Below are 27,495 nucleotides of genomic sequence, written 5' to 3' on the forward strand. Positions count from 1 at the left end.
TCATGCTCATGGATTGTATTTTGCTTTGGCTTCCTTTTACATTTCAACTGCTTTATCTTTAATAAAAAAACCCCAACAACAACAAAAGCTCTTGCCACCATTGTGAGAATTCTTGGCAAACATAAAAGAACAAGATCAAATCTACAAAGTCACTTCTCTCACCTGGAAGCAGATCAGCATGCATGCCATTTTAAAAGTCGCTTACTGTTAAGAAAAAGGTAATATTTCGCAGGAACAAAGCCATGCTTTTTTGGGGGGGAGGGGGGCCAGAAAGCTTAAAGAAAAAGCTTGAATTATGAAAATATAATAGTCAAGGGAATTAGCTTAAAGAAAAGATTTTGTCTATCAACTAACAAGAGGCCAGGGTCATGAAGTAGGGTATTGGTTATACTTGAGAGACCACGCTAAAAGTATTAAAAATGTACAAGAAAACCTTGGCTAGAATGTTCCTAGGAGGTAATAGAGGTTGTGGCTTCAAGGGGGCTCATCATTTTTTCTGACATTCTGACAGAAATGTGTAATCTAGAAGTTTACCAGTGTGGGCAGGTTAAATTATACGAAGCAGGAGAAATCATTTCAATGTGAATTGAAGTGTTACTCTTGGGCGCTTGTAACTCTGGCTTGTCATTCTACCTGTTTTCCAGAGCCTCACAGTCTTTAAGAGAAAAGCTGCATTTTAAAAAAGAATGATGGGTAATGGGTGCCTTGGGTTCCACGGTTTAGTATTTACCAAGAAAAGCTCTTGAATGCATTTCAGTTCTTCTTCATTATTGAATCTTGTTGTCACAATATTTTTCTCTCTTTAATGTTCTTACTTGGTGTGGCAAAATCTAAATTAATCCGACTATGGTCTGGAAAGCTCAGGTATGGAACGTTTCAACCCAACTACAGTGAATTTATACACCAGAGTAAACCTGGAAATATCCTTACAAATAAAAGTGGACTTGTCTTATTTTTTCCAGTTCTTTTTTCTGTCTTTTCCACTACAGAGAAAATGTGCCCTTTAATTAGAGAATTTCACACCTCCTTTTTCCATTGGTAAAATTCAGATCAGCTCAATAAATCCCTTTCAACATGCTTTTCAGAAAAGCATCACAGAGCCCAGCACTAATGTTCTGCCTGTCCAAGTTGCTTTCCTTCTTCATAGCTTAACCAGTCTGGGTTTCCAATTCTCCTAGAATTATGCAGTCTAACCTATGGCACAACAAAGACATGGCATGAAATCTGAATTCAGAACACCAGGACTAGAAGGGAGAATGGGAAATCCGAATTCAGAAACTCAGGACTGGTAGAGAGACTGGAGTTCTACTAGCTCCTGAACTGGCTTGTTTATTGTCTGAGAGTAAAGATGGGGAATGAAAGGGAGAAAAGAAGATGTGTCAGAATGGAATGAGAATCAAGCCATGGAAGAGAAGGGCTTTGTGGCCCTGGAAAGGAAACAAGAATCTTTGTGGGAGTCTGAATGGGGAGGGGACAGTAAAGCTGCAGGAAGAACATGAAAGGGGTTGAGCTGGATGTATATGTCTACAGATAAGAACATTTCCTCTCAGATGCATCACCATGGTCCATTCTCAGGTAACAGAAATTGATGTAGCTCCACTGAAGTCAATGGAGCTATGCCAAATTATATCAACTGGGGATCCAGCCCTGTATTCAAATTCAGTGAGTTTATACTGCCATCTTTGAAAGGCGTTTATGGCTTTTTACCTTCCTTAAGTATTCTTTCCAATGACTGTAGGTAGAGTCACTCTTATTTCCATTTTGTTTAAGGAATCTGGCTGCTTGGGTGTCATTTAACACTTAACAGTAAGTGGACATTAATTAATGCTAAATTACAATTGAATTTCTGAATTATATAGGACATCTACATTAGTAGCCAGCAAGTTCATTCTGATTAATGTTATCACAGCAAGTGGCACAGGAATCTATAATGATTTGGCAAAGCTGCTAACTGAAAGCTTTTTAGTAAGATTTCCCTGTAACAAAAACCAGCATAAAATGTACTTAAAGGTGCACGTTAATTTAAATAAATATTTATACCATCCATATAAATTACACACAGAGCAGAGCCTTAAAAACAGTGTGTCCTGTTTAACACACCGTCTGAGAAAAGTATTCGGAGTTAAAATGGTCACTCCATTCCCAGATTCTTCTCATTGCACCAATGTGTTGAATCAGATACTGGGCTGGACTCTGATGATATTGACATGATTTTGTACGTGGTGTAAGTGCATTGACTTCAGCGGAGTTACTCCTGATTAACACCACTGTAATGGAGATCAGGAAGATTCAGGCCCTCTATCTGTGCCTGCACACCGTACGTGCACTGTTGGGGCATACCTGAGCTAGTGAGACTGACTTGTGATAACTCTGAATTTTCCAAGTTTTGTAACAAGTGTCATTATTTTAACAGATTTTTTTGCTTAGGGATTGAGGTAAAGAACAGGAATTAGTTGAAAAGAAAATTGTGAATAAGGTACCAGATCACAAGTCAGAACATCTCAATTCTATTCCCAGATCTGTCACTGACCTGCTAAGTGACCTTGAGCCCATCACTTCATTTCCCTGTACTTCTGTTTCCTCCCTCACTCTTTGTATGTCTTGTTTATTTACACTGGGGGCAGGGACTGTCTCCTACCTCGCGTTGTCCAGTGCTTAGCACAAAAGGGACCTGGTCTTAGTTGGGGCTTATAATGCTAGTGTAATAAAAGCTCTGAAGCTCCTGGCACTGGCCACTGTCGGAAGACAGGATACTGGGCTAAATGGACCTTTGGTCTGACCCAGTATGGCCGTTCCTATGTTCTTAAAATAAAATAAAATAAAACAAATAATAATATAATACATAAATAAATAATAATAAAAAATATAATCATCAGCTTGTCGGGAGTCTTTCCTCTGGAACCTTATCATTACATTGTAAATAAGGGAGTCCCTACCACAGAAACGACATTCAGTGAAGTCAGACCAGTTACTACTCTTAGTCCAGAAGAAAGACAAAATACTGTATTGCTAGTATGGAAGTCACAATGAACCCACGGATGATTCAGTGCCGTTTAAACAGCATGCAATTAGGTCCATCCTTGGGGATCAACACTTCAGGACTGTTCAAATCTGAATGGGAGTACACCAGTGATAATATTTTGCACTTTATATCTCCTCACATCTGAAGAACTCAAAGTGCTTTACCAACAATTAGCTGAACCACTGACTACCTCGAAGGGAGATATGAATTGCCACATACCAACTTTACAGAGGGATAAATATGAGAGGACACATGGTCCAGTGATTAGGGCACTAATTTGGTATTGAGAGACCTGGGCTCAATTCCCTGCTCAGCCCTGGACTTCCTGTGTGACCGTAGGCAACTCTCTGTGCCTCTGTAAAATGGGGTGATAGAACGCAAGTGCCTCCCAGGGATTTTTGTAGATAAATACATTAAACATTTTGAGATGCTCAGATACCACCTTAATGGGGCTGTATACGTTTCTAAGATAGACAGACAAACTGTGGTAGAAAGAGGTTAAGTGACTTTTGAAGATTACCTAGTGAATCAACAACAGAGCTGGGAATACAGCCCACGATTCCCTGTTCTAAACAGTAAATAACATTTCTACCCCTTTGTTATTTTTCAAGATTTCATTACAAACAAAACAGAAAACTGGCCTCAGCACAAATCAAATGTCTGTAAAACATCAAGCTTCCCAAATAAAGCCATTTTAGATTTAGATACAAACACATTTAAAAACTGCCCTGTCCCCACCCCAGTCTCTGACTGAGAAATTGTACTCAAAGGACAGCTCAGAGCAAATGAACGCAGCCATGTATTAAACCCCTTAAATACACAGTGTTATTAATGGAAACTTCAATTCAACCAGAATGCATTGCCAATGTAAAAATGCTGGGAAATTCCATTCTGAAAATGCTGCATGCCCTGTCTGTCCTTAAAACAGCCTCTTCATCTGAGACCTGCTGTATAATACTCACAGCTATATTGCCACTAATCCTCTGGTTTCTCTAAAATCGGCTAAATGTTTCTGCACATGTTCGCAGTATGCTGCATATTCAGCATTCAGAGTCCATTCATAACCACGCATTAACTACTGAGTAACCTGGCTTCTCTGCATGTAAGGAATTTGATATCACAAATAAGCCACCATAAACTCTACAGGATTAAATAAGTTATTGGATCTTCCAGCACAACTGATTTCTACAAATGATACCCTGGAAAATTACATTATCGCTCTATGATTTGGTTCAATCTGGTTGCTACAGCTAATTTAATAATGTAACCCAATTAGGATGCTTTTGTTATGAATGAACAACCTTGCTTAATATAGTTTAAATGTCTAGAATTAACCTAGATATGTTCCCGGGAGGACATGGGAATCCTGGAAATTTAGGGGTGTATTTTAAGAGAGGGCACCACTAGGAATTAGACAATCATATGGTGATTTCAAAGGCCCAAAGGGCAGTTTGGTGCCCAATACCCATTGAAAGTCAATATAAAGTGTGCAAAGATGCCTCTAATACTTAACATGGATATAAACCCAGATTTTCAAAAGAGCTCAGAGTCAGGTTTTCAAGAGCTCAATACCCCAACAAATGGGCCAGATTTTCAAAACATTTCTGCTACCCATTTAGGCACCAAAATAAGGGCTCATTTTTGCTAAGTGCTCAGCCTTTAGCCACTCTCCTTGTGACAAATATGGCCAATTTATAGCACCCAACGTTCTCAGTTCTTGAAAAATCCGGCCAGTTATTTTGGTGTCTAAATAGAAACCTGGCCCCAGTAACAGGTGCTGAGCTCTTCATAGTGATTTGTGAGTTTGGGGTGGAGCGAGACCAATTGAGGAGCTGTCTCAGAATCATTACTTCCTTTACTAGCGACTTTGTAAAATGCACTCATCACTGGGGCACCTGAGTGTCTTAAAAACTTGAACTAATTTATTCCCAGAACACCTCTATGTGAGATAGGTAACTCGAGAACCTGGGTTACAGCCCTACGTTTAGTCCACTAGACTAACCTACCCCACAATTTTAGTGATGATTGCTCTACCAGGCCCCAGGCAATGAGGCTGCCAGAGAAAGGAGTGAGAGATTCAGCCAGGGAGATAGGTCTATGGGGACTGTGAGGGAAACAGTGGAGGAGGGTCAATTCAACTGAATAAGGGTTAGAAGGTATTCTCCAAACCTGCTGCCATTTGATAGATGGGTTAAAGTTCAGAATGATTCTTATTTTGCTGTGTACCTGTTGGCCCAATGTTAATTCAAACCATATGTTCCTCTCTTATCTTCTGCACTGCTTTGGGGATTTCCGGAATCTGAGATATACAGTAGCTGTAATTTACCACATCCAAGTCTACAATGCCCTTATTAGTGCTGAGACAGACGGAGAGAAATGTGCATAACACCAAGTAATACTTGAAGGAATCTCTCTCTCTGAATTTGTTGGTGCATGAATTTAATTTCCCGTCTCCTTGTTTTTAACCTGTCCATGGATATGTTTGTGAGAAATCCGAGAGGGTTACACATGCTATGGGTCTCCATATGAAGTAATTACTAAAACTTTGATAGGTTGTTTTTTTTTCTTTCTTAAGAAATTTCTCACCTTCTCATTTCTCTAACCCCAAATACTTTTTCTCCTTTTCAAGTAAATATAAAAACAGACATTCACAAATGGGGAACATGTTTATAATAGATGATTTTGTTATACAAAACAGATGCTATACTATAGCATATAGTGAATATAAATGTAATAGCTGAAAAATACATAGTATATAGACTTTATAGATAAATAATCCAGAAATTCCATGGATCTGAACATGCCCATGCTCCAAAACTGGCACTTTGGGCTTATCTCTCTCTTTGTAGAAAGAAAGAGAGAAACCCAAGCTGCAAATTTTGGATAAGGATTTGAAATCCCTTCCTCAAGTTTGGAGATTTTGGGATCTATATCAATTCTGGAATGCATATTTAGATATCTATCTATGGTGTTTGTGTGTATTTAGAGGTCTATATTTGTGTGTATACATATGGGTGTATTTCTCTCTCTCTCTGTGTATGTACACAAACACACACACCTATATATACACACAAATATAGACCTCTAAATACAAACACACATCTGTATGTGTGCCCATATAAATTGTGTTTATTCCACAATAACAACATTTCTTGAGTGGTTGGGTCTCAGACAATTGGAAGCATGTGAGTTAAAATGACCACTACATTTTAAATCAAACTCTCTGAGGATAAAGAAAAGGAGTACTTGTAGCACCTTAGAGACTAACAAATTTATTAGAGCATAAGCTTTCGTGAGCTACAGCTCACTTCATCGGATGCATTTGGATGAAGTGAGCTGTAGCTCACGAAAGTTTATGCTCTAATAAATTTGTTAGTCTCTAAGGTGCCACAAGTACTCCTTTTCTTTTTGCGAATACAGACTAACACGGCTGCTACTCTGAAATCTCTGAGGATAATTACTCCCCAAAGATTAGATACATATTTTTGTGTTATTTTTCTTTACAATCTTGAATTATTTAATCAGAGGACAGAAGAAAAAACTATGATATTCCTTCGCAACCCAAACAGTGAAAGATGACTAGGTGGGGAATCCTAGCCCCTACTGCTGTCACTGCACTGAACTATCATGGTCACAAAATGGCTTTGCTATACATCTGAAAGAAAGAAATAGGACTAAAATGCAAGCAAGCAAACATACATTTCCTTTTAAATACCGTTCGATTTATACGTAAGATCCCTGGAACTGGGACTATGTCTTCTGCTTGTGCAGTGCTGAGCACAATGTCAGCTATTAACCAGTAATTAGGATGATGATATAATTTTTTTTTAATAGAGCCAAATCCTATAATCCATGCTCAAGCAAATCTCCCTCAATGGAAGATTTGCCTGAGTAAACACTGCAGAATTTAGCACAGGGAACATATCGTACCTGAACAAAATATCATGCTCTGTAGACCAGCCCCAGTCTCAGAGAGTGGCCTTAGAGAAAACTTCAAAAACTTTACAGTGTACCTACTGGGTAATCCTTTACCATGCAAGGATGGACATTCAAAAAGATATTTCTTGTCTCCAGTCAGTGGTGAGTTTATATGGCAAAGCATAAGTGATGATAACCATTTTCATTTTTATCTTATCTTACAATCAATACAAATATTGTACTTAATCACATACTGGTATTTAATCCTTTAAAAAAAAAAACAAAACAAAAAACGCTTAATTTTATCATCCTGGGAACATTTACAGGAAATAAGCATGTGCATTGAAGAGAACCACCACTAGGAGTGCAAATATACAGTACTTACTTACCAGATGTAAAACTTAACATTTGTCTATTTCAGCTCATATTACCACAGATACTGGGGACTGCTGTGGCTTTAAGGGAGAAGGAGCATTCCTCTCTTTCTCGCGCTCGCGCGCCTGCACGCCCATGCACACCACAAGGAGGCTGAAATAGAGCTGCAGAAAGTGCATCTTGAAGCATAATTACTTCATATGCTTTGAAACATGATTTAAAATATATATATATGTTGAGCTTCATCTCTCTTGTGGATCTCTTTCATACACATCTCTCTCCGTATCTAGATCTGTTACATCTATAACTAGAATGTCTAGAACACATTAATATCAATATCAATGGGGACATAAAGAGATGCACATGCCACAGGTAATATACATATTTAATATTTATTTCAGGGCATATGAAGTACAAAATATTCTAGGATATTATTCCAGGAAAGTGGCAAACTAGACAGATTACTCATATGAATATTGTAAAATTACATAAAAAACAGACACATATACACATATATGGGTGGACACATATAACATATGCATATAACATACATAACAATATACATTATGTGTGTATTATACATATATCTAAAGCATGTAATATGCACATGCACAATATATTATAACGTGCACATATATATTTTATGTGATACATGTTAAGATGTTATATGCACATTCATAATATATACATACATCTATCTGTTTTTCAGTTTATTTTTAGTTGTACAGTTTTCATATAACTAGTGTTTCCATATCTACATCTAGATGCATGCAACTTACAGAGCATATATAATATAATATTTTAAAACAACAGTATTACGTTTCTGAACACTTAAAACTCATTCCAGGATACGTTTTCTGTGACACCCATGCCGACCTCCTTGTGTTTAGCTCTTGATTGGTTACTCAACTGACAGAAAACGGTCTAAAGCCCTGGGGAGAGCAGAACCTGTTTGGGCCATTGACATTGAGTATCCTTGGTGCAGGAAGTCAGGACCTTAGAGGTATCCATCATTATGCCTGCCTGAAGCACAGGCTGGAGCCAAGAAACTTGCCTGAGAAGCTAGTAAAATTTTAATGCACTCTGTAGTGCGGTCATGTCATACTCAGTTATGGCAAATAATCCCAGATGCCTGCAGAGGTAAAATGGAGCTGTAATGTGCTTGCCTCCTAACCCGAGCTGACAGCAATGATGTACGACTACCATTAGCGGAAAATATCACTTCAACTAACCCATGATCCAGCTCCGCTAAGGGTCATATTATCCATGAGGAACAAATTACACTCCCAAAGTAAATACAAATTTCCTACATGAAATGGGAACAAAAAAAAAAGAGGGAGAGAGGATGGGTGTGATACGTTACCTATGATGACGTGCTACCAAGTGACAAAGATGATAAAGGACAGGACAAATCACTGGCTGACAGCGCAGCGTGGCAAAAACAGCCCAGAAAGCACCTACTCAAGCCTGTAAACACCATCTTTGCTCCTTAGTGGCAAATCTTTTAACATGAACACGCTTGGCTCCAATTTTATTACCACTCTAGCTGTAGGGACCCACTATGTGCCACATCAAATGAATAAAAAGGATCCTTATCTTGCCTCCTAATGGACCCTAAACAGTAAGAAATACATTGTGATTGCATGAGCATTGCTAGCGCATAATGTCTGGGGGATCGCTCACCCTCGGGGCAAGTTTCAGGTGAGGCATTTTTCCAGTTAAAAAAAGACAATACCTGTATGAATACTCAGCATAAATCTCTTTGATGGGAAACATCACCACTTTGCGACAAGAGTCACAGAATAATATCCTACCCCTATCTGAAGTAAAGCATGCTAGGTGATAGGACATTACTATCCAACAACAGGGAAGTGTCCCCTAGTGCTTAGAATGGGATTGTGTTGATGGTTCTGCCACTGGCTAACCCTGTGACCTTGGGCAAGTCATATAGGGCCTGATTGTCAAAAGTGCTCAGTACCCACAATCAGAACCCGATTTTCAAGAGCTCAGTTCTCACTTGGGTACTAAAGTGGCCACATTTTCAGAAGAAGTTACCACGTTGAGTCCTGATCTCTAGGGTTACCTCTACATAGCAAAAACAACCCTGTGGAAGTGAGTGCCAGAGCCAGGGTCAACCGACTTGGGCTTGTTGCGAGGTGGCTAAAAAGAGCAGCGGAGACGTTCTTCCTCAGGTTGGAGCTCAGGTTCTGAAACCTGGCCAGGGTCTCAGAGCCCAGGCTCCAGCCTGAGCAGGAACGTCTGCACTGCTCTTTTTAGCCCCATCATGTGAACCTGCTAGCCCATGCTCTGACATTCACTATCTTGTTTTGTTTTTTTGTGCTGTGTGGACATACCCTAGGTTACTTTAACAGCCCTGTTTAATACCAAGTATTTTTCCGTTACTATGTCCCTGATTTTCCCCTACCACAGCAAAAACCGTGGTTTGAGGGGAGGACAACTTCACCAGGATTCCCTCATGGAGCTCCCTTTGCCTCCTCACAAAAAAAAAAACTGTGGGGGCTATCACCACACTCAATGCGAGCTCAGAGAATCCCAGGAGACCAGCATGATCTACATCAAAAGTCTTCACCAGCTATGCGTCCCCCCCCAGCTCTATGGCAGCGTAACTCAATTGGCTCTGCACTACCAGCAAATCCCTTCTCTAAAGCTGCACCGTTGATTTCCATGGTGTGGAGGGACACCCCGAAAAAACAAATACCACCTGAGTCTATACCGTCATTTCTGAGGGTTTCTTGCTGGGCTGGAGGTGTGATCATGTGCATTCCCCACCCATTCCTCCCATTCGCCAGCCCAGCTGCCACACAAGTGTCTCTGGATCTGCAGGGTAGGTTGGTGAAAGGAAAGCGGCTGATACCCTCTTGCTTGTTACAGGGGAAAGATCCAGGTGCAGAGGATTCCTTCCATGCATGGACTTAGGAGGCATAATTATTATGTATTATTTACATTCCAGTAGCACTTAAAGGCCCAAACTGAGATAGGGGACCTTAGGTGCATATGTAAGGTAAGAGAAGCCCAGATACTATGCTAACAGTGGCCATATAAGTGCAATTGATCAATAGATCTTCATTCAAGTGCTACACTCAGAAAGCGTCATTTCTTTTTTTTTTTTTTTTTTTTCTAGAGGGAAAAACATCAGCCCAACCTCCATTTGGTTTCCAAGTCTCCCACTATAGCTGGCAAAAATTTAGCAACTGCCAAACTGAGGATGAAAAAGAATATCCCTCTTTTATGAATGCAGTTATCAGTTAATGTACAAGATGGGTGTAATGCAATTTCAACACTATTTAATCCTTTTGTAAGGTGCTTTTGTTACTGGCAACATCTCCTGCATAAGGAAGCCAAGTGCCAAGCAGTTAATTAGCTTGGTCTTTATTTATTTAAAGAAGCTTCCCCCCCCCTTTTTTTTTTAAAAGAAAGATTGAGTTATTGTGTTCTATCCATGTCCAGGAGAAGGAGGAACAACACAGAGGAACAGCATCAGGTATGGGCAAATCCTAGTAGGATCAGAGATGAGAATGGATTTAGTTAGGATCAGAGAGGTGACTGGTAACAAAGCTCAGGTCCAGAGGAGGATTTTGTGGAGAAGTTGGACCATTATGGAGTCTGGGAACTTGCCACAAAGTTTGGTTAGGATCTGAATTTATTATGGGGCACTGCAGGTTTCAGAGTGGGCCCATTCCCAATTCTGATAACCATAACATACTTTTGATGCTTATTATCACCCAGATCTCTTGGATCTGCAACAGTGGGCTAGGAATTTTGTAAGAGATTTCCATTTGGGCCAAAAATAACTCCAAAAGCAGAACTTCTGGTTGTGCTGAATCATGGCGCTTCTGTGCTGGAACAAGGAAGTGCAGAGGTGTGAGAAAATGAAACACAATGAGGAAATCAAGTTATTCTCTGATACTCAGTGATTCTGTGATTCTCAGTAAAGATACCATTTGAGGCAAAATTTCAGACCGTTTCTTACCTCCAACTGATTTTCCATTCCTATCTAAATACTATTATAGAGAAAGAGAGACGGGCTGAGAGGGGGAGAGAAAGGGACAATAGTAATAAGAAATCTATATTATTTTAGAACTCTATACTACACAGTGGGTTTCATTAAAATAAGCATCTTGTACTCTGCATTCAACTTTATCAGGTATTCTCTGTTCTGCACTTAGAATGGGGAATACTGCAAACATGGAACATTTAATTACCAAATGAAGTAATATATTACATATATTAGAATATATCTTTTTAAAGCCTGCAAACACAAAAATTTAGCAGCAGCATCTTCAAACTATACTATATGCACACATACTAATGCAAATATTTTATACAATTTATATGTATGCAATTTAAAAGTATATCTATAATGTATATGATTGATCATGCTGTGGTTTATAATCTCTCACACCATACTCTTATGTTCGCAGCTGTTTTATAAGTAATAAAATGTGTTAACTTTATCATTAAAAACATTCTGACATACAAACAACATTCTGCAAAGGATTTTTCACAGCTCCCATGATGCCTACAATGGGACTCTAGAGAGAAATACTGAAGTCTGACAAGTAAAGCACCAATGCAAGAGTAGGCTTCATAAAGTACATAAAAGCATTCAGTCCTGAATTGGCCAGGGAGTAGATCCCTTTATTTTACTCTTATCTTGATCCTATGTATTTCACTTTCCACAGGGAGATTACACATATTTAGCTGATATTTTTCTTTAGACAGGTTAACCCCTTTCCCATCCACCACCCACCCACCCTACACAAGATTCATTCTAAATCCCATTTAAATCAATGGAAACACGGTCTTCACTGAACCTTGGATCATAACCATCATGGGCAACCAGCAAGATTCTGAATTACCTGCCCTACGCAGAATTCAGGTTAGCATGATTCAGGAACAGCAACATAAACCCATTACTTGATTATCACTGGGCTATATACAGAATTAAATTGTTAGTTATGGTGATTTTTATTTATTGGGCATCTCACATTTTCCATATACACCTTAGATAAAGATCCTGTAGATGCAGACCTTTTCCTTCCAAAGTCTAGCTTAAGTAACATGTTATACTCTGCAATGAAACCCCCCATGGCCAATGAGATGATTTCCCAAGTCAGGTCTGAGTCAAAAAATGTTAAAAAGACCTGAGATATGACCCTTAGTTTCTAAAGCAGCCCAATTAAATACAGTAGTTGTGAGAAGTGTGATAGGGAAGGTAGAAAAAACAGTAGTTTGGTCCTTAGTTTAGTGACTAAGACTAAGATTAACATGTCTTTTCATCAACCAGAATGCTCCCTTTATTTACAGAAAATGAATTAATTTGCACTGATAGCATTTCCTCTATTAATGACCATGTATATAATTTTAAAAATTAAATCTTGATATCAGAGGAAAACACAGTTGATCTTAAATATGTCATTGTGTAATAGCTTGCCCTTATTTTAGATCACCAGCGTTGCAGATCTGCGCAGACTAAGAGACTGACAGGCCTTTTAATGGGGACAATCCAGAAGTTTCATGAGATCCATGCTTTTTTGGTTCAATAAGAATCCTCAGTGGTATTTGCTGAAGAGATCCCAAATATTAAGCGATATCAACTGCCATCTCTTTAAGCATTAGTGATTCAGATTCTGATGTGAATCCACCAAACAAATGCATGCACATGCACATGACCTGCTCTCAAAGATTTATAACAGGAGAACAGAAAGCACACTCAGAGTGCTGTGTCTGAGACCTTATGTATCACAAGGAGCATATATCTATACAGTCCAGAAACTTGTGGTTTAAAAGTGAGAGACAGACACAAGCCTTAGCTACAGCAGCACTAAGCAGGGGATGTGTCTTTTCTCTATTAAATATCCTTGTTTCTTCTTCCAGAGAAACTTCTGGATTACATGTCTCATACTAGGGCAGATACAGACAGAGAAAGTGAATCTAGTTTCTGGCAGCTTCCAGTTAAAAGCTGGGGCAGGAGAACTAGGAACAGCCATCATCTAATAGAGATCAAACTTCATCAGTGATTTACAGAGCTAGACACATCTTCAAATGGGGAAAGAGGATACCGATAGCCTAAGGTATAGCACTTCCACTCTACCACCAGTCCATTTTCTCCCCAGCCTGTTGGGTATATGCCTCCCATTCCCCCTATTCTTCCCTGGATTCCTTTTCTTTACTGTAGTATTTGTGGCCATGTTTGAGTTTCCCAACTTTTAAACTTCCTTCACTCCGTTGTACAGTAAGCACTATACTGACCTGCTATTTTTGACTCTAACCCAGGCTCACAGAACCTCTTTATACTAGCACACCGTAAGTCATGGCTCCCAACACACACACACACACACACCCCATCACATCATCACTACTCGCCAGAGGGCACACATTTTTTGTAAGCAATAGAGACCAGCATGGATCTGCCCCAAGAACCCCAAAGTGAAACAAAATCATCTCCCCCTAACATTTCTTCTTGGCCAATGATGGATCCATGTAAAGAAACATGCTGCAGAGCATGAGCTTTTGTAATGGAAGACTGCAGCTCTCATTGAGAGGCAATTTCCCACCTTGACTCACATGCCTTCTCACAGAAATGTTAACTTGTATTATGAGTAGAATAGTTGTAGACTCATCAGAATGCATTAAAGTAGGGCCACCCAGGGCTGATTTGACAATTATTGCACAACCAACTTGAGCAACTCCGTGTCTCAAAGTTGACATCCATGCTCTTCCAATGGATGCAAGAGGTTTGGTTCAAAGCTCTAATGCTACAAGATGCTAAGTGCCCTCAACTCCATGAGAGTTGTCTTCCATGAGAACTGAAGATCCTAGCTCCATCCAGGAGATGGTCAGCACATTGCAGGGGCAGGCCCTTATGAAGTACCCTCTGTTGTCCCTGCATGTTTTGCTCATAGAAATTTTTGGTCTTTAAAAAAAAAAATCTTTATTTTATTTTAAACAAGGATTCAAAAATCTTCAGGGGTCCTATTGAAAGAGATCTAAAAGATCCTGCCTGTCTGAAGGAAGGAAGTTTCTACTTGTCAGTTAAACAAAGGAATAATGCACAGCCTCCTTTATAGTGTGTACTTTACCTGTCATCCAGCAGCCCATTATCATGTCACGGCTGAGTGCACTTTTCTACAGGTCACTTTGTTTAAAATGACATGGATAATGCACATGTCAGCGAGCTGACAGTCCTCACCGTCCTTCAGAGATAAAAACCGCAAGACAAACGCCTGTTCTTATCTGGGGTACATGCCTTGGTCTATCATCTAAGTCAGATGGAACATGATTTCTCCAGAGAGCACTTTTTTCATTTCCTGATTTTAAGGAAATCAAATAAGCACCATTTGTCTTCATCTGAATATGCTTGACCTGCTCAAATGATGATGTCTTGCATTTTATAACAGGCTACATATGCTGAATTCAAATTAACAGCAGAACAAGGCCCTTAGATCTCTGCCTAGGCTGCCAGTGTAGGCTCGAAAAATACACCAGGTTTAGCAGCTCTCTTTCAGAATTAGGTCTGAGCTGCAAAATTCAGAGCTGCATTTAGTTCTGGGATCTGAAGTGCCCTCAATCACCAGGGACATTTGGATCAGAGCTTAATCTCATCCTTTTGACAAGGCATCAATTATCAAGTTCAGATCCAGGTTTGGATTTCAAACTCTCTCTGCATCAGTCCTGGGACATTGAGTGAGAGGTGCCATTTTGGGCCTCTCTCCAGTATTGTAATGAAGAAATATCCCTTAACTGGCAATATGCAGGTCCCTAAAAGCTGCCCAGTTTGCCTTTATACACAAAACTGCTGTAAGAGAAAAGCACCAGGAAAACTGGCAGAGGTTAGCTCTGCAACTATAGGAGTGAAAGCAAATACATTTACAGTGCTAGATGCCATAAACATAGGTACCGTGCTCATTTTATCATCTTCCCCCACATAAGGAATATTCTGAAAATGAATAATCATTATATAGGGGGGAATTTAATAGTAATGCATTAGAAGTTCATATCTAAAGATGCAGGTTAATATTCTGTGTAAGAAAAACCCAGCAAAACCACACATCTCTGTTGTCATTCTCTGATATACTCCAGTGATTAGTTTTCCTATGGAGGGGAAATTACTAATGGAGTTAAATGCCACAAACCAAAGTAAATAGTTAAAAAATGATGATGAAAACCACAGAAGAACCAAATCCCCTGTTTGGGAAGATATCAAAAGCTGAGGGCCAAAGAGTTGGCAGTTGAAGGCACAGGGAGAGAGTTTTCCTTTACTTCCTTCTATACAAAGACATCACTTATTAACTTTACTGAATTTGAGCCCTTGCAGTCTGTCGTTTCCTTGTGCATTTCACAACATTCTTAGATTCTTTTCTGATGTGTCAGTGGAGATACACAATGGTGTCACTGTAAAGCACATCATCTTCCTTCTTCTTGGTCTACTTGGAGTCAGTTCACAGAACCTAGTCACTGTCCTCTAAATAATGTGAGGGAATCACATGGAGCAAACATCCCCACATTCTTCCCCAAATGTACCCAGCAAAGAAAAGAAGAGGGGAAAGCAGTTAAACTGACAAAGAAAAAGGTTTGGGGTCATCCTTTAAGGCCCGTCTCACACACACAAGACTAGCAGAATTCAACCTAGAGATGACATTTTAAAACCATTTTCCCCATTGTGATCATTTGTTTTGACAGGCAAGAACGTTATACAGAGGTTTGTTCACATCAAAGGAAAAAAAACAGACATATGAAAATACATTGATGCAACTACTACAGTTACTAGCACCGTGAACAACAATAGCTTTATCGATCGGTGCTTCCCTAACATTTTTAACAGCACAACAACTTCCTCCCACACACACCTCGTCCCAAGATTCTTAGGGTGGAATCATTAGCCCTTTACAAAGAAAATCTATTGATCTTCCTAAGGGCCCAGCTTCCAAACGTTGTTTCTATGGAGGCACTCTCAAAAATAAATGTATGAACCCGGAGAGCTGGCAGAACCTTGCATGCGCACATGCAAACCAGATAACAGTGTGGATAAACAACCTATTTAAAAGTTCAAATAAGGATCTTTGCAAATATGTCCCCTTGCGTTCATGACATGCTCGTGTTTCCAAAAGGTAAGTGCAGCTATACAAAGGGCCAGTGGTCAATGCAGCGTTCATAAGCTACACACATAAATTACGTTACCAATATGTTACAGAATGGGAGGTGGAGCCTCTAATTCGTGGTCTAGAAAAGTTTTTCCAAAGTATCTGATCTAAAACACATTGAAATCAATGAGTGTCTTTCCATTGACTAGAGTGGGCATTGGATCAGGTCCTAAAATAAAATGTATATAAGCAACTGAAAAATAGAAGTGAATCCAACAAGATGTTCTCTGTGCCTATGATGACATTGAACAGTACAGGTTGCAAGTGCTCCCCAGCTTACCTTCTCTTCTTGGTCACTGTCACTGTCACACTGAAATGGAAAAAGAAGAAAAATAAACATGGATAACAGAAACCTTTCCAAAACAAAACAAAGATAAAAGATACGAGTGAAACACACATAGTCCATGAGGCTGCAATTCCAATTCCTTTGGAAAGAAACAATTATTATATAACAGGGATTCCCCCCCCCCTCCCCACCGCCTTGCAAACAGAATTTGCAGTTAAAGACACCACACTTGTATTTTTGTTTCTATTACAATACTACTATGATTCAACAAAAGTCATTTGTAGTATATGCCCTATTCCCCCAGCCAGGCTAATTTACATTCAAGGAAGCTGGTGTTGCATCAGGGACAGTTAGAAGCCAAAATTAAATCACAGGGCAGGAAAAAAAATATGAGCTGCTTCCTTTATCTGATGAAAAGCAGGTATCATTCTGCCTCCCAACAGATTAGCTGCAAAGGTTTTTTCAATGGCAGGACAAGGAAACAGTTTAGACAACACAGGACAAGTCTACCATTTTACGCTATTATTACTGTAGATGGCTCGCTTTGGTGCTATTGCTCACAGGTGATTCACTGAAAAATTCAGATGACTCAAGACAAAGCAAAATGGAACTGAGAACATGTTATATCAAGGCTCTATTCAGTGAGATGTTCTGGATTCCTAAACCGGGACTGATGATGACACATAAACACATGTACTGTACATTGCTGATTACCACACTGGTGTCTATCTCGCAAAACATCTCTTCCAGTTGTTCAATTTTTAAATACCACGAATAATACCACAGCTAGAAATAGGTGAACCTCAAGTGGGGAATCAGTATTCATAAGAAACCAGAAGTTCAAATCTTACCTGAACTATTGATGTTCTTAGAGTCGGTGAAAATAGGGACATAGGAATTGCCTTATCAACTCAGACCACTGCTCTACTATCCTGTCTCTTAGAGTGGCTAGTAGCAGATGCTTCAAAGGAAAGAGTAAGACTGCCGCAATGCACAATTAAGTCACCAAAATAATCTTTAAGGATCTGGGCCTTAGTGCCCTGAATCATGAGGAGTTATGTTCCTTACACATTTTTCCTAACTAATGTAATGTAAAAGTTTTTGTCTTTTCACTGTCTTAGAGTTCTCCTAATTCTTTTCTGGGAGAGAGTAAATGGGAGCACCTGGTTTACCTTCTCTGCACCACTCTACTCACGACCAAGCGTTGGTTCAGAATTGTTCATAGATATTATCTGGCAAATAATTTCAAATAATGGATAAATTAGAGAAAACTGCCATCTGCCTGCAGATAATTCCCAAATAGGAACAGAGGTGAAATTCACTGAACAAATTATTCATTAAAATTGATTTATCTAACTCTAGTTTGCACCTGGATATTTTGGTGACTGGAATAATATTAAAAAAAAAAAGATCAGATAGATCAGGTAGATGAGACAGAGTTTGATATCAGAACTTAACCTCAAACAAAGAGCAAGGTAGGATTTGTGTTGATTTGTTTGTTTGGTGTGCATGCCTGCTGTGTGTGTGTGCGCGTGCGTGTGAGTGTGAGTGTGAAAGAGAGGGGGGGAGTGTATGTTTATGTTACTAACAAAAGTAACATTTGATATTTTTATAATAGAGAGAGGGACATATACTAGGAGACAGCAAACATGTTTTTTCCCCCTTTCAACTTGCACCCATCCTGAGACTTTGATCCTGCAATCACTTATGTGCATAAGAAGTTGCACTGAGTTCCATATAATTATCCCTTGTGTCAAGTTAGCCAGATATGCCCTAGATTTGCATATATGCCAAAACACAGTATTTTTCATTAATGCATATCAGATCATATTACAAAGTAAGTATCATTATCCCCATTTTACAGTGGAGACATTGAGGCACAGAGAAGGGAGCAGGGAGGAGGAAATGACTTAGGCGAGATCACTCAAATAGCCAGAGCTGAGGATAGAACCTAACCATTGACCCACACTGCCTCCTTCTCCACTGTTTTTTTCAGTGTCATAAACCAAAAGGAGAAAGCACAAAAATGGATGATGTGAATTGACAACAGCAACAAATCGTTTTAAATGCCTCCCCTTCTTTTGGAGTTTAAGGGATTTCTCCCTGATTCACAGGTTTGGAGAGGGATTGGTTTTGGTTTTGGTTTTATTTGTTTTTTTTCCAGGGAGAGGAAGGTTGTTGTTCCCCCCCCACCACAATCTCTTACAACTTCAAGTTGGCAAAGTAATCAATGACCTCTGAATTTCCCAGCATAATGTTTACCTACATTCCAGAGATGCTGCAGAGAAAGCTTGGGGAGCAACATCCGTGGGAACGGTTATTTCCATCAAAGCGTTAAGCTTCCTGCCTTCTGACAGTCCAGTTCTAATTTCAAGGTCCGCTTAGTTCTGCATCAAATAATTACTGCTATACCCAGAAGCACCTTGTCTCCAGAGTTAAACATATGGTGAAGGACTGAGACCTACTGGTGTCCATTATGGAAGCAACACGGGTGCCAAGCTGATTAAAAACGCTCAGGCTCCCTTCACAACATGCCTGGTGACTGACAGCTTCGCGATTCGGCCAGTCACACTGTCTGCCAAAAAGCCTCTGCTGTGCTGGGGCCCACATGGTGCTCTGAGAAAACGGCTCGATTCCTGGTATTAAATTCCCATACTAACCCGAGGACTTTGCCGTGAGCTCAGCAGGAGCGCACCAGCCAATTTACAGCTCCATCCTCAAGAGCCCTGAGTGCCAGCCTCTGGCAGAGACGAATGATGGTCAAACCCCTACAGCTCATAAATTATGCAAAGGCAATAAATGCACTCAGCAAACAGCTCCTAACGTTTGCCTAGCCTGGCTCCTCATACAGTTTGTAAAATGCCAGGAGTTCTGCATACACAAGGCATCTATTTCACTCATAAAGAGGTTTTGTTGAGAAGGAGCGAGGGAAAGAGACCCACAGTCCTATAGGGCTGTTTCAATAGCAGAATGTTATTGGCAAGCTTGATGAAAGAAAGGGAGGGAAAAAAGGGCGGGAGATGGAAGAGGATTTACATTCTGCGTTGAGTTTAAATTTTCATTTCACACGTATGTGTTTTTGGCCCAGAGTGTGCTGTATTGTAATGCTAAATGGGCTTCTCCTTGAGGATAAAAGATACAGGATCCCCCACCTTTCATGAAAAAGAACAGAGCCATTTATTTGAATAGAAACATTGAACAAGACATTAAGAGGAGGAAGAATATGTTTGTTGCTAAGGCTGAGAACTGGAAGTTGGGGAACTGTATTCTCTTCCTGGATCTGAACATGCTCACTGTGTGCTGTTGAGTAAGTCACTTAGGCCCAAATTTTCAAAGGTGGTCAAAGGATTTGCATGTTTCCATTTCTGGTGCCCTTTTCCAGAAATTCTGAAGTACCCACAATTCCCATTTACTTCAGCTGGAGCTGCAGGTGCTCAGAACCTCTGAAAAGCAAATCTTGAATGTCTATAGTTAATCACCTCCTAAAATTAGTGGCCACTTTTGAAAACTTAGGGCTAAATTGTTCAATGCCTCCATATTTTTATCCTCATTTTACAAATGAAAACATCTGCCTACTTCACAAGGGTACAACGAAACTAAAATGCATTAATGTGAGTTAAGTACTTGGGATGGTCAGACAGAAGGCACAAGAGAAATGCAGAAAAATAGAAGAATTGTGTAACCTTGATCTCAGCTCACCATACTATACAGTAATTAGTAGCTTGAGTCCTGTTTCAGTTACCTAAGAAGATATTGCTGCATTAATAATCAAGTTCATGCGAACTCACTGTGTTACACAGCCACGACTAATGCCCTGTCAATACCTCCTTTGCATAGCCTTATCTTCTGATACCTATAACACAACTGTCAAGAGTTGCTCCAGAAGGAAATCTTACCTGATGAGACAAATTCTACTGGGTGAAATCAAAGGGCTTTCACAGGTGCGAGGGAGAGCAAACAAGATTCTCAGCCCAATATTAAATATATCAAATAACAATTTGGATTTTTGTTGTTGATATAGGAGTGGGCAGTTAATGGAGTATAGTAACTTGATGTTTCATTTCCACGAACTTCTAATTCAAAAAGGGCTTTGTTCTTTCAACCAGTGTTTTTGCAAGTGGTGTTTTATACATATAAAAAACTAAAATATTGTGTTGCATAGACATCAGACTTTTGAACCAATTTACTATAGTAAACTTCCAACAAAGTCAGTAAACTTCCAACAAAGAGCTTCATACATGCATTTACTGTAGATGAACTATGCCCCTGTGCACAGAGCTAGCACACAACTTGTACACCATGCAAGTCCCTATTCTGGGACTTAAGCAAAGCCATTTGCACAGGGGCGAATTACACTCTGTGCACATACTACGTGGGGATAATGTACAGATTCCAGTCCTATGCATATCGCGTCTCTCAATAACCTGAGCCCAACGCATGTGCTGCATTCAGATAATCTTGAAATTTGGGTCCCAGCACATACAGTAATTCAGAGCTATCATGGCCCGCTTTTCAGAGGGGTTAAGCAACCACCGCTCTCATCGGGCCTCACTGGGTGTTGCGGGTGCTCAGTACCTCAGAAAAGCAGGCCAGTGAGTCTGCAGACATATATTAAAATTGAACAACACACAGCTCTTTTCCCCGATTCTTATGAGTGCGTTGCTTCCTGTGCATGTGCTGAACACAAGTTATGGCTGCTGGCACTTCTGACCACATTTTTTGAAGAGCTCATAGTCACATTTTCAAGTGTTCAGCAACAACAACTGGGCCGAATGATTAAAAAAACAAAAATAAAAAAAAAAGCCCAAATCAAACCAAACCCAACCCAATGCTCAGGCACCTAAATAGGAACCAGATTTTCAGAAGTGCTCAGCACCTATCAGCCCCTGTGATGACATTTACAGCCAGGTTTTCAAAGAAACACAACACACAATATGGTGAGTCTTCTGAATAATTTAGCTCTTTGTGCCCCTCAAAGAAAGCAGCGTTGGACGTGACTAATGTTTTCAGTTTCATGCTGGGTAGGAGGAACCCGGTTACAATGTTCACAGAGGAACTACAGGTCTCCAAACTAGCCCTAAAACAAGTGTCAGAGACAGGATACTGCGCTAGATGGACCATTGGCCTGTCCCAGAATGGCTGTTCTTCTGGTCTTTATGATATGCTGATCTCACTCCCTCAACATTCAACTCCGCTCACATGTGACCAAACAGAGCTTTATTTCTATCAACATGTTGTATATATTTGTGATACATATTGAAAATGCAAGATCACTCCTGATTTCTCCATAATATAATCTTGATAACCCATGAACCTGCGTTTATATGCATGCACTGCAGCCGACCCTGCAAATCTGTGTTTCTAGAAACCTTCTGAAGTGAGGAAGCAACATCCAGTTTGCAAGAGTTCTAAACTGACCAAAAAAACGCATTGTTCCCCTTTGTGTTCCAGGCAAAATGTTATTAGGACAGGTTACGATCGTAAGTTACGCTGCTCTCCATCTGTCCTTTTTACTGCATAAATATAATTCCAGACCCAGTTAATTCATCTGCTCCAACAAGTGAGAGTATGTACCTGAAAAATAGAAAAGTTCTCTGTCTCAACATTGGGGTTTAATCATCGTTGCTGCGTTTTGAAGAGGAAGGTTAGACAGCTGAGAGTTAGTCCAAAGAAGACAGCACAGAGCTAGCTGTGGAGAGTAAAGGTTAAAACCTCTTCCAGTTCCTGCACAGTGAAAGCTGTCCCAATTCCACTTTTCAGAAATCAGTCATCCTATCATGTTATAACTATAATTTGGGCCCATTTTAATAGCTTGAGAGAGCTGGCGCAAATCAAGCTGAGTGAAGGTCTGAGCCTTCTCACCAGCTCTTTCAGGCTGAAGCCCCACTATGGAATTCTATGTACCTCACTGATTAAATACACTCCTGTGCAGAAAGTGGCAGTCATTGAATATATCATGTAGAATGACACCGACGAGGACATTGTTCTCCATTTCCCTCCCTGGACTTTGCTGGAACAGCTATTTCGTATCTTGAATCCATTTATCATTGCCACCAAACAAGTCAGCACCACTGAGGTACCTGCGCTGAGCAAAAATATGCTACTCAACTGTCTGCTGAAAAGAAATCTGAAAAAAAGGAGGAAAACCCAGGCCTCAACCATGCTCACACCAGAGGTGAAAGTAGACGGGTATGGTGTACCGGTAAGAAGTGGCCACTGGTACGGGACCATACACAGTCACTGCAGTGCTTTAACACTGCTGCCCCTTTTGCCCCCCCAGGGCCGCAGAGAGGAGTGAGGGGGAAAAGGAGCAGCTGCCCTGGGGCCCGGCGATTTAAAAGGGCCCAGGCCTCCCGGCCACTGCCCCTGCTACCATGGCAGCAGCCAGAGCCCCAGGCTCTTTAAATCGCTGCTGGAGCTCCAGGCGGTGTGGGCCGGGCAGTGCAGAAGGGCTGGCTGGGGGAGGCTGACCCCCACCCTTGCCCCTTCTGTCTGAGGCCCCGCCACTTCCAGGGGCCCTGAGCCGGGCCCCTGTACCAGTAAGAATTTTATGTTACTTTCACCTCTGGCTCACACTGACATAAGCAATATTCTTGTCCATCTATCCACCAGTGACAAACCATGAGCTTTGGAAAAGGGCAGAGGGATTATATTTTAGCTACACACTTAGACCTCTGCTTCCAAGAAAAAAAACATCTTTGAGATGAGAGGAGACAGAGATGGACTATTCAGGCAATTTTCTAATTGATGCAATGGAGACAACAAGACTCATGAAGAAGCCAAGGGTGAGCTTTGACTCTCTTTCCTGTCTCTGGCTTTACCTGCCAGGAGCATTTAGCATGGTGCTCCTGGCTGTAGAATCTTAGATGTAGTGAACTGCAAATTAGTTCATGTTACATTCTCCAATTCTCGATTCCTTGTAAAGTCGGTCTTTAAGGTACAGGTGAGCTGAGGAGGTTTAGGATTTGTTTTTGCAAAACTAACGTCATGGGTTATTCAGCTATAGGTTTTGTTTTATCCAAACCACCAAAGTTTGAACAAAGCATTCCAATGTTGGCCTCTTTTCTGCGTGCTATTTTATCAAAACCATCTCTGCGCTGATGAAAGATACTATTTTTGGAACTCACATTTATTTTGGCCCCTTAGGAAAAAATTATTGAAAACCTAGGACCATTTTCAACCATAAGTTGTTTGAAGTCCTCCCACCCATCCCTAGTTGAAAAATGACACAATTAATTGCTCTTTCAGGCTCCTCAACAGTTGTGCACAACACATAAGTCTGATCAGCAGTCTAATTAAGACAATTACAGTTTGAATATCAAAGCCAAAAAATCCAAATACAGTTTATTACTATCCACAAGAAAGAAAACATAAATAAAGTAGGTCAATCTGGCACATGCATGTGTGTGTGTAACATGCATGTCATCATCATCATCACCACCACATCATAACCGCATTGGTCATTGGGGCACCATCACTGATGAGCAATCAACCAATTGTCTCCACCCCTGATGATTGTGTGTCAGTGCTTGAGTCTCCGTGAAGCCCAATCCTGTCCACTCTTACGTTGTCAGTCCATCTCTTCTTCCATCTACCTCTTCTTCTCTTCCCCCGTACTGTCCCTTGAAGGATGATCTTGTTATACAACCATACCACTTCAGCTTGCACTTCTTCACAGTCGTCAGGAGGTCTTCCTATGACCCACTGCATTGGGTGATGATGTTGCAGACCTCTTCATTAGTGACGTAGTTGAAGAAGGAGATGCTCAAGATTTTACAGAAGGACCTCATATCTACTACCTGTATTTTCCATTCAAGTTCTGCCATAAGGGTCCATGTCTCCACTCATACAGAAAAATGGAGATGACCAGTGCATGCAGAAGTTTGAATCTGGATTCCAGGGAGATGTTATTATTCCTCCAAATTGGCTTTAACTTTGCCACTGCTGCTGCCGTTTGCACAGTTCTTGCTAGAATTTCTGCCTTGGATCCTTCATCAGTGATGATTGCCCCCAAATACTTGAACTGTTTCACTGTCTCCAGCTCTTGTCCACTGACAGTGATATGTGAGCTGATCCCATCACATTTGTTTGTCATCAGCTTTGTTTTCTCTGCACTGATTTCCATGCCGTATTTGGCAGCGGTTTCATCCAATCGTTTCACAAGGTTGGCAAGTTCATCTTTGCTGCCTGCCAGGCCGTCAATGTCATTAGTGAACTGAAGATTTGAGATTGTTCATCCCCCAATGCTGACTGTGCATATGTAATATTCTAGGGCATAAGTCATTGGGCCCTCCAAGTAGATGTTGACAGTGTAGGCAAAAGAAAGCAGCCTTGCCGGACTCCAATGGTGGTGCAAAACCACGCTCCTGCTGTGTCATTGATGAAAACTGCTATGCTGGCCTTGGCATACAGTTGTTTATGGCAAGAATAAGGTTACGACCAACATTGTACTCTGTCATGGTTGCCCAGAGAGCTTTGTTCCATACTCTGTTAAATTACTTCTTGAAGTCAACAAAGATGTGGTAGATGTCCTGCTGGTATTGTAAGTACTTCTCACATAGAACATGAAGTTTGAAAATCTGTTCTCTGGTACTTCTTCCCACACGAAAGCCAGCCTGTTCTTCAGCGATGATATCCTCTGCTTGTGGCTTCACTCTGTTCAATATGACTTTCAACATCACTTTGCTGGGATGGCTAATTAAGCTTATGGCCTGGTAATTTTGACAAAATTGCAGGTTGCTTTTCTTTGGCAAAGTGGTGATTAGTGACTGTGTTCACATGGAGGGCCACTCACCGGTCTGCCAGATCTTGTTGCAGATCTTGTGAAGTACCATCTATTACTATTTCTCTTCCAAATTTCATCAGTTCAGCTGGGATGTTGTCAATACCTGTAGCCTTTCTGTTCTTGAGTGATTTCACAGCTGTCTCCACTTCTTCATGCAGTACTGGAAAGCCATCCTCCTCTGTTGAGTCTAGGCTTTCTTGGACACCAGGATCTCTATTTGTCTGGTGCTTATATAGATCAGAGCAGTAATTTGTCCACCTATTGATGATGTCCCTTTCTTCTGTACGACTGTTCCGCTCTTTGTCTTGAATTGTGCTAGCTTTGGTCCATCTTTCCTTCATCAGATCTTTTACAACCTGGAAGGCACAAGCCTTCCAGGTACATGTGTGTATCCTTTGCAAATGGTGCTTGGTAGCCATAACTTAAAAAGTACTGAATACAGTGGTTTAGTTAGACACAGGATGGAATTCACCCAGTGCACAGGGCAAGCATGAGGTACATGTTCCAATGGAGATCCACTTAAGCCCTGTTTTGATTCCAGGATCACTTTGCTCTACTTTGAAGGCTAAAGCAGAACTTAAGTGGGGCACAGGCTTTCTTCTGGCCATCCGCACAGGGGTCAATTTCACCCCAAGAGAACAGGAATGATCTATAGCTAGATGACTCCTTTAGACACAGCACTGAGTAAGGGGTTATGTATAAAAGCCACCCCACCCCAGAGGTATCATGCCCCCAATACACCCTCTGAGACACAGTATTTTCTTTGCTATCCTTTTTGTTTCAGGGGGATCGGGAGAAGGAGGGAGTAGGTTACTGCAGAAAGAGTGCTGTTTACTTTTCCCCTTAACTGTCTCCCACCATGGCTACCCTTTGTTGCATTTCCGTCAAAGATGTTTAGGGCCTGATCCAACTCCCTCTGAAGTAAATGGAAAGACGCCCACTGACATCAGTGAAAGATTAATTGGCCCTTAGAGAAGCCATATCCAACGAGTAATGATGGCACAAAGAATTCAGGGTGGCATTTCCTAAGGAGCCTGCATGAGTCAGGCCCCCAAATCCCACTGGTCACCCCATAGGAGCTGGCACCTCACTCCCACAATCCATTTTGAAAATTCCAACCTTAGCCATTCTGTAAAATGAACCCACAAGCCATTCTCTTCTGAAGCTGATGCAATAACTTCCTTGTCCCGGATCACCAAGTCTGAAATAAAAATTACTCATTATTCCATTCTCTGGGGCTCCCAGTGCATCTTTGCTTCTTTAGGACTGTCTTTTAGCCAGAAAGCACTTTGGAGCAGGGACTGTCTTTATTTTGCATCCCTCTACAGCGAGGAGCACTCTTTCAGCGTTTAATAAACAAGTAACAACAATAAGATGCATCAATACTCTAAGAATAGGTTAACCACAAAGAATTGAACTAATCAGTGTCAGTTGCAATCAGTGCTTAATAGTGCTCTATACAGAAAGGTCCCTTTTTCATCCATCCCAAACAGACCAATGGTTCTGTCTACCATTTGATTCTTCCATATGCTGTACCGGCTAATGAAAGCAAGCTGTGCTGATGGACAAAAAGCAAAGCATGTTATGGGTTAAAATAATACAAGAGTCTATTTTTTCCACTGTGTTGTGATCCATAAAAATCACCCTGAGCCCTTCCTCTTTCTTCTCTGCCTGTGAAGCCAATTGCTTTGATTGCAGTGATATGAGCTTGCTGAAATGACTTGCCCTTGCTTGTGAAGCAAATGGAACATGCTAATAGAACTTATCGCATTACCCGATGCAAAAGTGCCATAGCTCATTACTTTAAGATAAAAGGATATCATTGCAGACGGGAAGCAGAATTGACTTTCTGAGGCCCGACTTGATGATGATTTAATCAACTGCTCTCTTTCACTTCTCATCTCTGTGCCTGTCGGTTTCACAGGTGCTGTTAAATGAGACACTC

General features: G+C 40.7%; 1 protein-coding gene across 1 annotated transcript in view; it reads right to left on the minus strand.

Moving 5' to 3' along the window:
• Window positions 1–27,495, minus strand: part of AUTS2 (activator of transcription and developmental regulator AUTS2) — a 983,370-nt gene that overhangs the window by 283,775 nt on the left and 672,100 nt on the right. Inside the window, 1 exon segment of the mRNA XM_038375820.2 lies at window positions 16,760–16,789. Coding sequence (XP_038231748.1) covers window positions 16,760–16,789 — 30 coding nt within the window.

Source organism: Dermochelys coriacea, chromosome 17 (genome assembly GCF_009764565.3).
Source record: "Dermochelys coriacea isolate rDerCor1 chromosome 17, rDerCor1.pri.v4, whole genome shotgun sequence".
NCBI lineage: Eukaryota > Metazoa > Chordata > Testudines > Dermochelyidae > Dermochelys > Dermochelys coriacea.